This window comes from Neopelma chrysocephalum, unplaced genomic scaffold (genome assembly GCF_003984885.1).
Source record: "Neopelma chrysocephalum unplaced genomic scaffold, ASM398488v2 Primary Assembly neopelma1_108, whole genome shotgun sequence".
NCBI classification, from domain to species: Eukaryota; Metazoa; Chordata; class Aves; order Passeriformes; family Pipridae; genus Neopelma; species Neopelma chrysocephalum.
Window position 1 is genome coordinate 1,177,910 of NW_020897773.1, and position 12,423 is coordinate 1,190,332.

Consider the following 12,423-nt stretch of genomic DNA (forward strand, 5'->3'; position numbering starts at 1 on the left):
CATGCCTTCCTGACTTAAATATTTTGTGCACTATCAAGGTTACAAGTAAGGTAAACTTGCTGGCAGAGGGGGTGGGTCTGGGTGCGGCCCTAGCACACTCCTCTGTCACACCTGAGTGGGAATGGTGGCAGCCAGGACTTTAATTTCAGGTTTGTAGTGATTGCCAAGATCAATACAGAGAGATGGCAAGCTGAGAGCATCTAAGGTATTGGAACTACTGTCAACCAAGTATTGACTGGAATATAAAAACTTTGAATTTAACATAAGGGGCATGAGGAGGAGTAACCCTGAACCTTTCAGAAGAAAGATTGCTCTATTAGTAAGAAAAATACTGGCAAAGGAAGAGGCATAGCCTCTCCCCATGAGGCTGCAGAGTAAAATGACTAAATGTTTTGAGGAACAGCCAAGATCAGAAGGTGACAGTGGTTTTAGCTAGCAGGATTATTTATTTTGTTTGTGTACTGGGCACTCCGTGGCATTAAAAATGAGCTCTGTGTTGCCTGGATCAACACTTTATCTATCCTCCTGTTGCTGAAAAGTGCCTGCAGAGCAAAGAGTGTCAGGCAGATCAAGAACTCTTGCATTAAGTCAGGGTTAGGGCTTAGGTTGTGCCTAAGATTCACAGGTACTCCAAAATCCTGTGCCACCAGATCCCTAGCACTAAGGACAAGCTGGGACAAAGTGTGTGGTCCTTATGGGATAGGATGGGTGTTCTGGCTAGTGAAGAGCAGTGTCTAGAGCAGTTCCTGCCTGCAGTTACTTCTGTCAGTGTGGAAAAGACTTTTGCAGTAGCCACTTTGATAGGAATAGCTTCTCCTCTCCAGTCCTCACTGCTGTCCTGTACAAGTACTCTTATATGGTTGATAAGTTGCAGGAAGCCCAGTTCTTTGTCATAGTAGTATTGAGCAGGAGTGTTGCATAAGTGAGAATCACCATGTCCTGGGAGGAGACTGAGTCCTTCGGGCTCTGTTACCTGCCTGTGCTGCAAAACAATTTGAGGTGTGAGGGCAAGCTGTCTGTGCCATGCCTGTGAATCCTCTACGTGCCTTCTGTGCATTTGTTCAGCTGGTGCAGAAGACATGTCTCTTATCTTTCTTCCCTGAACAGTACCAGGAAAGCAACAGAAAACTGCCCCCAGCTTTCTTCACCCGTCATCAGCCTGTGAACAAGCACCAGGTTTTCCTTGATGAGCGGGAAGTGACTCATGACTTCCATCTGGAGCCTGGTGTCTATGTGATTGTCCCATCCACCCTGGAGCCTCAGCAAGAGTCTGAATTCATCCTGCGGGTCTTCTCCAGGAAACATGTTCTTCGGTGAGATGCTGCTGCCCCTCTGCCAGCACCTAATTCTCTGGAATAGTCTGGTCTTTCTAGTCTAATGGGAGCACCATAGAGACTTTACTCTACAAAAAGCAGCATAATTTCTTTTAGAGACTCTGGTTGTGGGTTTCTCCCACCTTAGGATTCTCAGTGGCTGAAGCACTGCTTTTGGCCTTATCCTTTTGAGAGGTGTTGAGCTAGGCCCACAAAATTCTTGCAGCATGGACATGTTTGAGACTGTGAGAAGGACAAGAGCTTTTAATGCACAATTAATGTGTCAGGAGACCCTTCTGGTAGTGCTAGGACAGTTGCTTGTGCATAATAGTGCTTTGAATACTTCAAATGCTGGCAGCCCTTGGAAGTTGTATGGACATGAGGCCTTCCCTTACTGCAGTTGTAACACCAGAGAATAAAACAACCTGCAATAGCAGGTTGGGGCCCCATCTGGGGATGGGGGATGCCACCTGTGGTGAGACACACAACTCTGAGATACCTTCTTAACAGATCTGCTTTTTTGCATCTCCAGGGAAATGGGCGGGAACACAAGTTTCATCCTCTCTAAGGTGAGTGGATATAAGAGGAGCGGGAGGTCTGTGGTTCAGTCTTCAGCTCTGAATGTTGGGTTTTTACTGTTGCTCTGCTGTAGGGACAGGCTTGTGTTTCAGCACTTTTGAAAGTGTGGCTTGGGTTTACAGCCAGAGTCCTTTGGGCCATGCAGACAGATGCAGTCAAATGTGGAGGACAGGCTAAGCACCTTAGTTGGTTGCCTTTTTGCAAACACCTTTTAGTGACACCATCTTACTGGCTCTGCAGTCTTTCCTGTTCATGGTTTTTGGATGCTCAAGGTCCATTCTTGCACTTGTCCCTGTTCCTTTCATGCCTTGAAAGTTTTGAAGGCATCATGGGACCTGAGCAGTACTATTCCCATGCAGCAGCCTGTTATTTTTGAAATAGCTGAGCTCAGTGGCAGTGCATGCATGTCTGCACCTTGTGCCAGGGAGTTTATAGCATGGTCTGTTCCCCTGGCATAAAAAGGCCTTTCCTGCTTTCATCTCCTCTGTTGTGCTGTATACAGGAAGACAGAGGCCCTTCTCTCTCTTCTTGACAAAGAGTGAGCCACATCCTTTGTTGTTGTATAGCTTGGGGCAGGGTGGGGGGAACATTTCTCCCCACTGAGTGTTATCTGAGTATTTCTTTCCAAGAAATAGCATTTCTGTGGTGTGGGAACCTATCTTAGCAGTGGGCTGTGTCAGTGATGTAGCATTGATTGCAGTGGTGGGGAGAAAGTGGAAGGGCAGGGGATGGAGTGCAGTTCTGGGAAATCATCTTTAATAACTTGGATGACAATATTTTTCTTCTGCAAGTTAATGATTAATATTTTTTTAAATACCTTAAAGGAAATTGTTGATAGGTATGAAGGCAAGATTTGGGAGGATTTCTTCACAAGGCATTTTGAACAGGTAGGTGCTTGCATGAGCTGCCAGAATAAACTCCTCCAGAGCTATTATGTAGCTCTGAAAGTAAAAGCGTGTGGGTGCTCAAGGGAGGTCTGGATGTGGAAGTGTGGGGAACAGAGAGGGGCCACAGAGAGCAGATAGGGCTGTGTGTACAGTGCAGCAAATTTGACTGTGAAGCTTAGCAATATGATAATGTTGAGATAGGCAGACTTCTCCACACAAGAGGGTGGGAATGCCTGGAACTTAATGCCACAGGACATTGTGGATGTGACAATATCAAGAGGCTCAAGAGGTATTAGCAAACTGATGGGCAGAAAGTCCATAAACAGGTATTAAAGGACTGGGCAGGGATATATACTATCAGATCCCTTTTCCAACAGATGTGGGTGCCAGGGAAACAGCAGAATGGACTGCAGAAGCTGACCAGCCTCATGTGCTCTCCCTAAACATTAATTACTATTGCCCGTATTGGGGACAAAGTGATGGGCTGTGTGAATCCATCCTATCCTTTAGGGTGTTCTTACATTCATTGGGGAAAGTTACCTGTTAGATAACACCCCCTGAAACATTGACACTCATCTCATACATAGTTCATCACAAGTTGGATGGCAACTAACTTGCTTTGAGAGGTGAAGTAGGTATCAGATGTCCCGTCACCTCCCTTTTCCCTAATTTTCCTGGTGAAATATGATCTTTACTGTGAAAGATTCTTTTTAAGGATCTCTCTGGCCAGATTTGAGATAGAATTGACCATCAGGGATCCCACTAACTATGGTGAGAGATGCAAGAGTTTCACCTTTCAGAAAAGGTCACTGCATTTATTTAGCATCTTACCCTATATTTGGCAAACACAATTTTACAAAAACAAATTTGGACTTCTAATAGGAATAATTTGAAGGAAGCTGTTACTGAAAATAAGCAATGCTTTTACTTTATGCCCCTGGTTTAAGATTTTGGTTTTGAGAATGGTGTGGCTTTCAGATGTGCTAGAAATTGCCACATACTGTGAGATGTCGGTCCTTTGCTGTCAGAAGGTCCAAGGACACACAGAGGCAGGCAGTACTGCCATTTCTGAAGGCACTACCCTGGTATGGCTCAATGATTTGAAAATAGCCTTTTATTTTTGAAGAGTGACATTTTAAAAAGCCCTCCAAACAAACGATTGTCACAGCTTCTAAAAAACCTGTAAACTTTAATATGACAAGGATGAAGGGGAACCTTTGCTTTGAAAAGTTTGGGGAGAAGTATTCCAAAGTTTCCATCTTTTTTGTCTGTAAGTGATAAAAGGGAAATATTTGAAGCAAGTCTCTTGACAGTGTGCTTGATGGGACAGATGGCACCAAGGCCAAAAGGTTAATGGTCTGGATCCTCACTCGGTGTAAATCTGCACTGCTGCATTGATCGGTGTGGAGCCCTGAGAACTTAGCCCAGAGCAGACTGCAGCTCTTGCAGGCTGAGAATCTTGTCATATTCAAAGGGAGCCTTTTCTATTGATTTTCACAGCGGCTGGAGTGGGGCCAGAAAAGCAAAGAATGAAGATGGGACATGCTGGGAAAACAAAAGTAGGAGAAAAGTGATTTAGTACTTAAAAAAAAATAAAAAAAAGAATTAAAATTCTCTTCCATATCACAGAATCCTGAAATAAATGCTGTTCAGCTCCAGAAGATCTTGAATAATATATCTTGGAGAAGTAAGTACTGAAAAACAATGTTTCTGTAAAATAAACCCTCTCAGAGAAAAGCCTCAGCTCCTATATCTATTACTTGCATTCTGGGAAGAGAAACTGGCTTGAATCTGATTGAACTGACTCTTCTGATGCCATGTTAGATTTCCAGAGCAAAAGGATTTGCTGGGGTATGAATCAACATGGCAGAAATTTTAGAAGTGAGGCTAATCTAGTTTGAATTTCAACAGCTGGAAGAATGGGGAAGAACAAGTGTGGATGCAGACTCTTAGTTTGACCTTCAAACCCAGCTTGACCTCAGCCTTGATTCTGAAACTGAAATCTCGTTCCACCCTGTGCCGCTGCCAGTCTTGGCAGCACCACTACTCAGAGGTGTGGAAAGCCTGGTCTGTAGGCATTTATGTGGTGGAAGAGGGTCTTGTCTTTGCCTTCATGTGCCTGGTTCATGCCTGCTATTCCTGTTTACTCTTCCCTGCTATGCATGCACAAGGCTGTTCCTTGCTCTGTGTGTGTTTGGGAGACAGGATGAGGTGCAGGTGGTCTGTGTAACCTATGCTGGTGAGACTCAGGTGAGCCCCGAGCTTGTCTCTCTTATGAGGACTGTGACATCCACTCTGCCAGGGGCAGCCCAGGGCACTCCACAACCTCGTAATTTGGTTCCTATTTATAAATAACACCACCTAGACAACAGCAAGGTACTGCAATGACTGTTTTCTCTGAACAATGACAATGAAATTACAGACATAATGTTGAATCCAGATTTCCTTTGCAGTTTCTTCACTGGGAACAACCAATGGGCGACATAGAAAATACTCCATCCAGCCATTACAGGCAACAAAGAATACAATCAAAAGACTGATGTGATGTCTTTTTCACTTAAGCTGAATTTGACAGTGCTCTCTTTTCTACAAAGGTAGACAAGGATAGCTCTTCAGTCTTTTTGCAGTGACCCACCAGGCACTGTCTTATCTGTGAGAGGACTATGTGGAAAAGGGAATCTTTATTTTTCATGAGTGATCGATTTTAAGACAGTGATTTTAAAAACTTTACAGTACTTGATTCATATTTACTAAACAGGGCTATTACAGGATTAAAATTATTAAAGCAACTTGACTTTCTGCAGAGAAGAGATTGGTGAGTTATGATTCTGTCCCTTACTCTGTGTGAGGCTACAGATCATCTATAATCATGATTTGCAGCGAGATTAGACCTATTTTTGTTACTCTTCATGTAACTTATGTATGAAGCAGGAATTCTAAGCTTTGATGCAGCATCATGTTTCCAGCAATGCCTGTACTTTTAATTATATTAACAGAGCTGGCACTGTGTCTGTGAAAGGGAGGGAGAGAGAGAGATGCTTAGTACAAGAGTTTCAATTAATCTGCAATGCTGTTCCCCAAAGCTCTTCAGGTCAAGTGACTTTGCTCAAGGTCATGCAGTAAATTCTGTTTGGGATTAGAGCTTTGGATGTCCTTTTCCTTCCATTTTCTCTAATAGCTGGAGATAGTGCACCATATTTCATTCTGTATTACATGCCTGCAGGGAGCTCATATTGGATTTTCTGAGACTAGTAGAATCCATCCTGTTGCCTCATATTTTTATCATCATAAATGATACTTCTTCTCAAGTGGGTGTAAAGTTTCACAAAGGTTTGGGAACCTGAGCCCTCTCAAGTGAGGGGGAATTTTGTGAGAGTCCATTTTTCTGAGAGATATTCAATGACTCCTCAAAACAATTATTTTTTTTTTCCCTCTCCCCAGACTTCCAGAGTTTTCGCCTGAATTTCAGTTTGGATTCCTGCCAGGGTATCTTGGCACTCCTGGATGTATCCTTGTCATGAGTGATACTTCTGACTCATATAATACTGCATTGGAGCATTATTTCATGGGGCAGACTGGGTGTTACTGTGATTTCTTTACCACTAGGACATGCCCCTGCTTATTGAACATCTTACCCTCCATAATAACAGTTCAGCTGTGACAGAATGGAGTTGGTTTGGGAAAGGGTTGATTCCTGCTGCTTCTGAAATCAGCAGCCAGGTTTCCATTGACTTTGGTGGGAGGAGGATCAAGCCTATAGATAGGCATGTGGGCTAAGAAATCATTATCCTCATATTATAATTGTGGGAATGTTAGAGTGACTATAAGTTTTTCATTTGTTTGGGGGTTTTTTGTGTTTTTGTTTGTTTGTTTTTGTGGTTGTTTGTGTGTTTTGTTTTGTGGTTTCGTTTGTTTGTTTTTAATATGTAATGAGTGCTACCTAAAGTTTAATTGAGATGTTTTGACTTTAATTCTCCCACTAAGCTGAATGCCACTGGCACACTGAGTATCCAGGAATTCAGAGTCCTGTGGAAAAGGCTGCTTTTCTATTTGGTATAACAATAATTTCTGTGCCCCCTTGCAATATCTCCCTGCTCACAATTCCTTTGGTGTCATCTGTTGTTTTTTTGGGTGGCTTGTTATGTTTAAAAATACTCCCTTCACCCCCCAGGAAGTTTTCCAGAAAGGAGACACAAGCAGATCAGGAAAGCTTGGCCTTGTGGAACTGCATGCAGCTGTACAGGAGACAGGTGAGCCCACGGCGCATTTTGACAAGTCTCATCCTCTTCCTCACAAAAGTGGAAAAAGCCTAGGGCTGGGGAACATCTTGATAGTTGTAGGTAGGGCCTGGGAAAAGTGGAAAACATCATAGGCTGTATGATCTTGGCATCTCTTCCTTCTTCTTTAGCTGGATAAACACATCTAAAAATTATTTTGTCATGGAACGGGCTACTCAGTCTTTGCCCCAGTGTGGTCTCCTACTGATAGTTGTCTGAAACGGAAGTGTCTGCTTATTTTAGACCCAGTTTTTAAATCCCTTCCTCTTTGTTGCTAATTGAATTTTAAAAGGCTATGTGGGGTTGTGTGAATGCATGCAAGAGGCCAGATCTAGGTCATATTAATTTGCTACCTCTGCTGAAGACAACAGCTCAGGTACCAAACCTGGAAGTGTGGGACTTGCACAGAGTCAATAGTGGTGCCAGACTTCACTAATGCAATGTCTGAAGCTTGACCTAGAAATGGAAGACGATACATATGGGTCCAAGTACTGGACCAAGCTCTGTTACTATTACTGGGCATTGCGTGGGGGCTGTTGCTCAATCTTGTAGCTTCCTTTGCGTGTTTACAGCTTAAATATCATTCCTCTTTTTACTGCATGTTCACCCAGTTCATCTGAGTCAGTGAAAGCACAGTGAGAAACCCAGGCATACCTCTGCTAAAGCAAACTAAAATCCCAGGCCATGAATAGAAAATGCTTTTATTCCTTGCAAATGCTGCTGCTGCTTGACATTGGGACTGAAGCTCTATGAGCTTCCTCTGGATTTTCTTTCTCATCTCTTTTCCTACCCTCTTGGGGAGTATTGCTCTTAAACCCAGCTACTGCTATTACCCTCATATCCCGTGAGCAAAGGAGGCCCATGTGTATTTTATTCCAGCTCTGGCAGGACTGTGATTATAGGGGATCAGATCTGGACCCTTTTAAATTTGGGGGAGGTATCTTTATATAGTGGTCTCGTTTGGGCTGGCTAATGTTTGAGATTATCTTAGAGGAGGCTTGAAAAACCAGGCTGTTGGAGAAGGGCTGAAGGACACTGTTGTGCATGGTCACAGCTGTGTGTGCACCCATAACTGTGCATATTCAGCTGTGTACACCTGGGAGTTGCCATCTCATTCTATTTTCCCTTTTTTTTTTCTTTTCCATTTTATGAAGGCATTTCACTCAGCAATGAAGTCTGTAATTTGATGGCAATCAGATATGGTGACCCTGACTTACAGATCAGCTTTGAGAGCTTTGTTTGCTTCATGCTTCGAGTGGAGATCATGGGAGGTAAGGCTGGTGTTATGTTTCTGGCCAGGCAAGCTGGGTTGCCAGCTAAGCCCTGACCCCTCTGACGCTGCTCCAGCTGGCAGTGGCAAGGTCAAAATTAGTAGGACTGGATTTCTGAATAAACCAAGAATAATCAATTTAAAGCAAGGGACAGATATGGACAAAATCAAGTTTTCTCTCTTTACCTTTCCACCAATCACTTTTTACAGACATCCAGGCTGTACATAAAAGAGTGATTAAGCTCCCTGCAGGTTTGCACCAACCTTCTGTAGGAGGAGGTAGGCAAATTACAGATGAAGACTACTCATCTTCCATGAAGAAGACAGCTTTGAAATATACCCTTTTCAGGAAGAAGAGAGCCTTGAAATATATCTTTGATGGACTGCAGTGGTGATGATGAGACAGCTCACAGATACTTAGTCTGCGAGCTCATGCTGTAGACATTTTGCACGTCCCAAAATTGTAGTGGGTGATGTTGGGACCCCCTGTATTTTGAGGTTTCACAGATGGGTGGGCAGACAGTAATGTGCCTGACTTTATTCAGCTGCTCCCAGTGTTCCAGCCTTCAAGGATATTCCAGTGACAGAACAGAGAAGCTCACATGCACTTGTGAATAGCCTACATACTCTGCCTTTGAGGTTTTTCTTGAGACGGTGTCTTGGCTGGTGGTAATCTCCTGGCTATAAAGTCAATGCTCCTCCTTTGCTTCTTTTGCAGAGGCATTTCGCAACTTAACACAAGATGGCAAAGGGATATATCTCCGGGAATCTGAGGTAAAGCCCATTCCCTGACTGTCAAATGCAGGCTCCTTTGTTGCACAGGGCACTGCATGTTTTGTTGTGTAGCATTAGAAAAGGTATCCTTAACTGACCACTTACAGTGTAGGTTAGAAACAGCAAGGAGCTTCAGGCTTCTAAGTCTTCTGCATTGTTATGACTTCTGCTCCTTCTGGAAGCAAAAAATCTCCAGTGCCCCAAAGTCCAGTCCAGGTGTGAATATGGCAGAGCTCTCAGAGGGATGGGTTATTTCAACTCACTTTCCACATTATTTTACAGTGGATGATGATGACACTTTATTCCTGAAGCAGTGCTGTAGAGAACAGGACAACCAGACCTGCAGCAGGATGTGGAAGTCTGCCTTGTTTCAACTTTCTGTGCACACTGGACTCTTTGGGTTCAGCCCTTTGATTTACCTCATATGAAAAGCCTTCTCCTCAAGCAGACTTGACCTAATAACCACAGACTTGGTGAACTGAAGTTTTACTACTAAATGGATTTATTTTAAGTCCTATTTCACTTCAGACAACCCTTCTGAGAAGAGACTGCTGGATGCCAACCACTACAAGCGCACAGTGTCACACCATGGAGCTCGGTGGCTGAGTTGTTGGGGTCACCTACTTCATGCTGATGTTGTGCTGCTGTTGTTATAGGTATACATTGTGGCAGTGCCCAGAGGCTGTGCTTGGGAATGGGGCTCTTGAGCCTGGGAGAGAAATAGCCCCCAACCCTGAGTAGTTTGTCACCTAGTAGAGGGAATCCCAGTTCTGTAGCTGCTGCCCAAGGTAGAGGACAGGAGTCTGCGTGCTTGTGGGAAAGAAGGGATGCGGGACTCTGAATGAGCACTCTGCCCTAGCCCTGACTCGAAAAGGTGATTTGCAAATGTTCAAGCCATCTCTTTTGCTTTTATAAGCCAACATAGACATATTGAAGTGAACCTAAGTTGATTTGACCAAGAGATGAGCTGGGCCTCAAGCTGTTTGTTGTGTGATGATAGCATATTTATTTCAGAAAGGCAGTGGGTTTTCTCTGCAGATTGAAAAGTACGGTGCAGTGAAAAGTAAACTGATCCCATATTGTTTTTAAGTCACTGGAGATTGGCAGGGAATGGATGTTCTCAGTAGCATGATACAGGAGCTGTCTGGTAAAAAATTTGGATATTTGTCAGTTACTTTTTATAAAAGACGAGAGTGTGTATGTGTACGTACTTTTAAATGATGTAGGCAAATGTAGGTTGTAGCTAATTAGTGAAAACTTGGTGCGTAGCTGTGAACAGCATTAGAGAACATGTTATAAGTGAGACTGTTCACGTCAAAATCCATGAGAGAGTTACTTGATGCATCTATCTGTAGGATCCTTTTTCACCTTCTTGCCACTCATTTATTTGGGCTGGAAATTTCCAAGCTAAGTGCCTGTTACAGGTTACTTCTTTGATTTTTTTTTTTTTTTAATGTTTTTTTTCCCATTCCTGCAGACAGCACATTTGTGACTCTTTTCCAGTGCACAGCCTAGTCAGGGCACCAAATGAAACCGAGCTCCAATGGGAATGAACATATAATGAAAGACCATACTCTAATGCCTTTGTAGGAAGGAGTTATATTAAGCTTGTATAGGCAGCCTTCCCTCTGGCTTTTTGTGACTTTTCTGTGACTTCATCTCATAAACATCCTTTTAGAGTGCGTGTGAGATTCAAGAATGAGGTGGACTGTGGATAAGAAAGTAAACATGAGCAAAAGACTGAGTTCAGGTGTGTGCTTACCGCTGCATTGAAGCCTGTGCAATAGCATGAGCATATTTAGAGAGGAACCCCACCACGTTTAAGTGTTCCCAGTCAGGAAGCATTAAACAGTAAAAACAACAGCGTGCACTTTATTCCCCAGAACAGTCTGTTTCTAAACAGTATCATTTTCGTACTGTTTTTATGAGAAAACTGTTCATACCAGATAAATAGGGAGCTGTGTTGGTACTTGTTTATTACAGATGATATATCTATCATCTATTGTGAGTGACCTGCTGCGGTGTCACTGGAGCCACAGGGTTCAGATCTGTGAAGCAGAGCAGGTTAGAGGGAGCAGGGATATCCAGGGCCCCTCGAGCAGCAGTGTCACAGGGCTGCCATCCTGCTGGGCTCCTGAGGAGGCAGCAGCGTCACAGGGCTGCTGTCCTGCTGGGCTGCTGAAGAAGCAGCAGTGTCACAGGGCTGCTGTCCTGCTGGGCTCCCGAAGAGGCTCCGTCAGCAGCTCCCCTGACAAAGCACGTGCCCTTTCCCAAATGCCATGCCTCTGCTTCCTTTTGTGACTTGCAGCTGAACATGATGGTACAAACTAAATTACCCTGATTTAATTTGCACTCAACTCAGCAGGGGATGTTATAAACACTGATTTACTGTGTGCAGGAGTAGCACTGGAACAGCCGAAAAGGTTGATTAGGAGAGCGTAGGTCCCGCTTTTCCAGCGCGCTCTGAAAAAGATGATCCCTGGCACCCACGGGGATGGGCAGGGAGGTCTGTGTGAGTGCAGAGTGTTCTCAGCAGGGCTCTGTTGGACATGATGGGATGGGAATCTGTCGGCCCCGACTGGGTTTGTTGCACAATGTGTGTAATCAGCTGACCAAGAATCATTTAAGGCTGGACGTAGCTCTGCCATGGGCTGTGCGCAAAACTGTGGTGCAGGACACCCAGTCTCAAACTGCAGTTCATTTTAATGTACACATTGTTTTTTCTATCAGATTTTGTACTTATTTACTTCACATCTCTTTAATGCAGAGCAATGTAATTGCAGGGAGATTATTTTGCTATTGATTACTTGATCCAGGAAAGAAACAGAATTCATCCATGCCATGAATCACTAAGCATTTGCAGCAATAAACTTTATTGAGCCATGTGACTTGCTGTTACAGAATTGTAAAGAATGCTTTACTGGAATGATTATACCAAACCGTGTACAATTCAAACTGAATTATCTGGCTCACAATAAAATGTTTTTGGCAAGGGCACCTACTCGGACACTGTGAGGCTTTTATATTGCTAACAGAATAATGTTTTCTGGGCAATTCTGAAGATATATTACTCCTCATTTACAATGTGCATTGTGGAAAAATGGTCTAAAATGCTGCTGAAGGATGCATTCGTTTGTAACCAGAGCATTTGTGGAGATGCTGAGCTTTGCAGAGGGTGGTATTGCTCTAGCAGAAATGAAAGAAAAGTGAGGCTGTGGCTTGAGACTAGCATTGTTAATAAAAGTTCTTTTTTGAGAAGGCAGGTGCAAGAATAGCAAATAATACCTGAATTGGTAAGAGGAGCTGGATGGTGAGGTATACTG

The 12,423-nt window shown here is 43.6% G+C and overlaps 1 protein-coding gene across 2 annotated transcripts in view; it reads left to right on the forward strand.

Annotated features, from left to right (window-relative positions):
- CAPN14 (calpain 14) overlaps positions 1-12,090 on the forward strand; it is a 32,386-nt gene extending 20,296 nt beyond the window's left edge. For both annotated transcript variants that reach the window (XM_027696655.1, XM_027696656.1), the window contains 10 exons: positions 1,108-1,313; positions 1,846-1,882; positions 2,717-2,779; positions 4,409-4,466; positions 6,221-6,285; positions 6,764-6,832; positions 6,951-7,029; positions 8,211-8,327; positions 9,045-9,100; positions 9,383-12,090. In XM_027696655.1, coding sequence (XP_027552456.1) covers positions 1,108-1,313; positions 1,846-1,882; positions 2,717-2,779; positions 4,409-4,466; positions 6,221-6,285; positions 6,764-6,832; positions 6,951-7,029; positions 8,211-8,327; positions 9,045-9,100; positions 9,383-9,409 — 777 coding nt within the window. In that variant the 3' untranslated portion in view covers positions 9,410-12,090. The remainder of the gene's footprint in view (positions 1-1,107; positions 1,314-1,845; positions 1,883-2,716; positions 2,780-4,408; positions 4,467-6,220; positions 6,286-6,763; positions 6,833-6,950; positions 7,030-8,210; positions 8,328-9,044; positions 9,101-9,382) is intronic.
- The last annotated feature ends 333 nt before the right edge of the window (positions 12,091-12,423 follow it).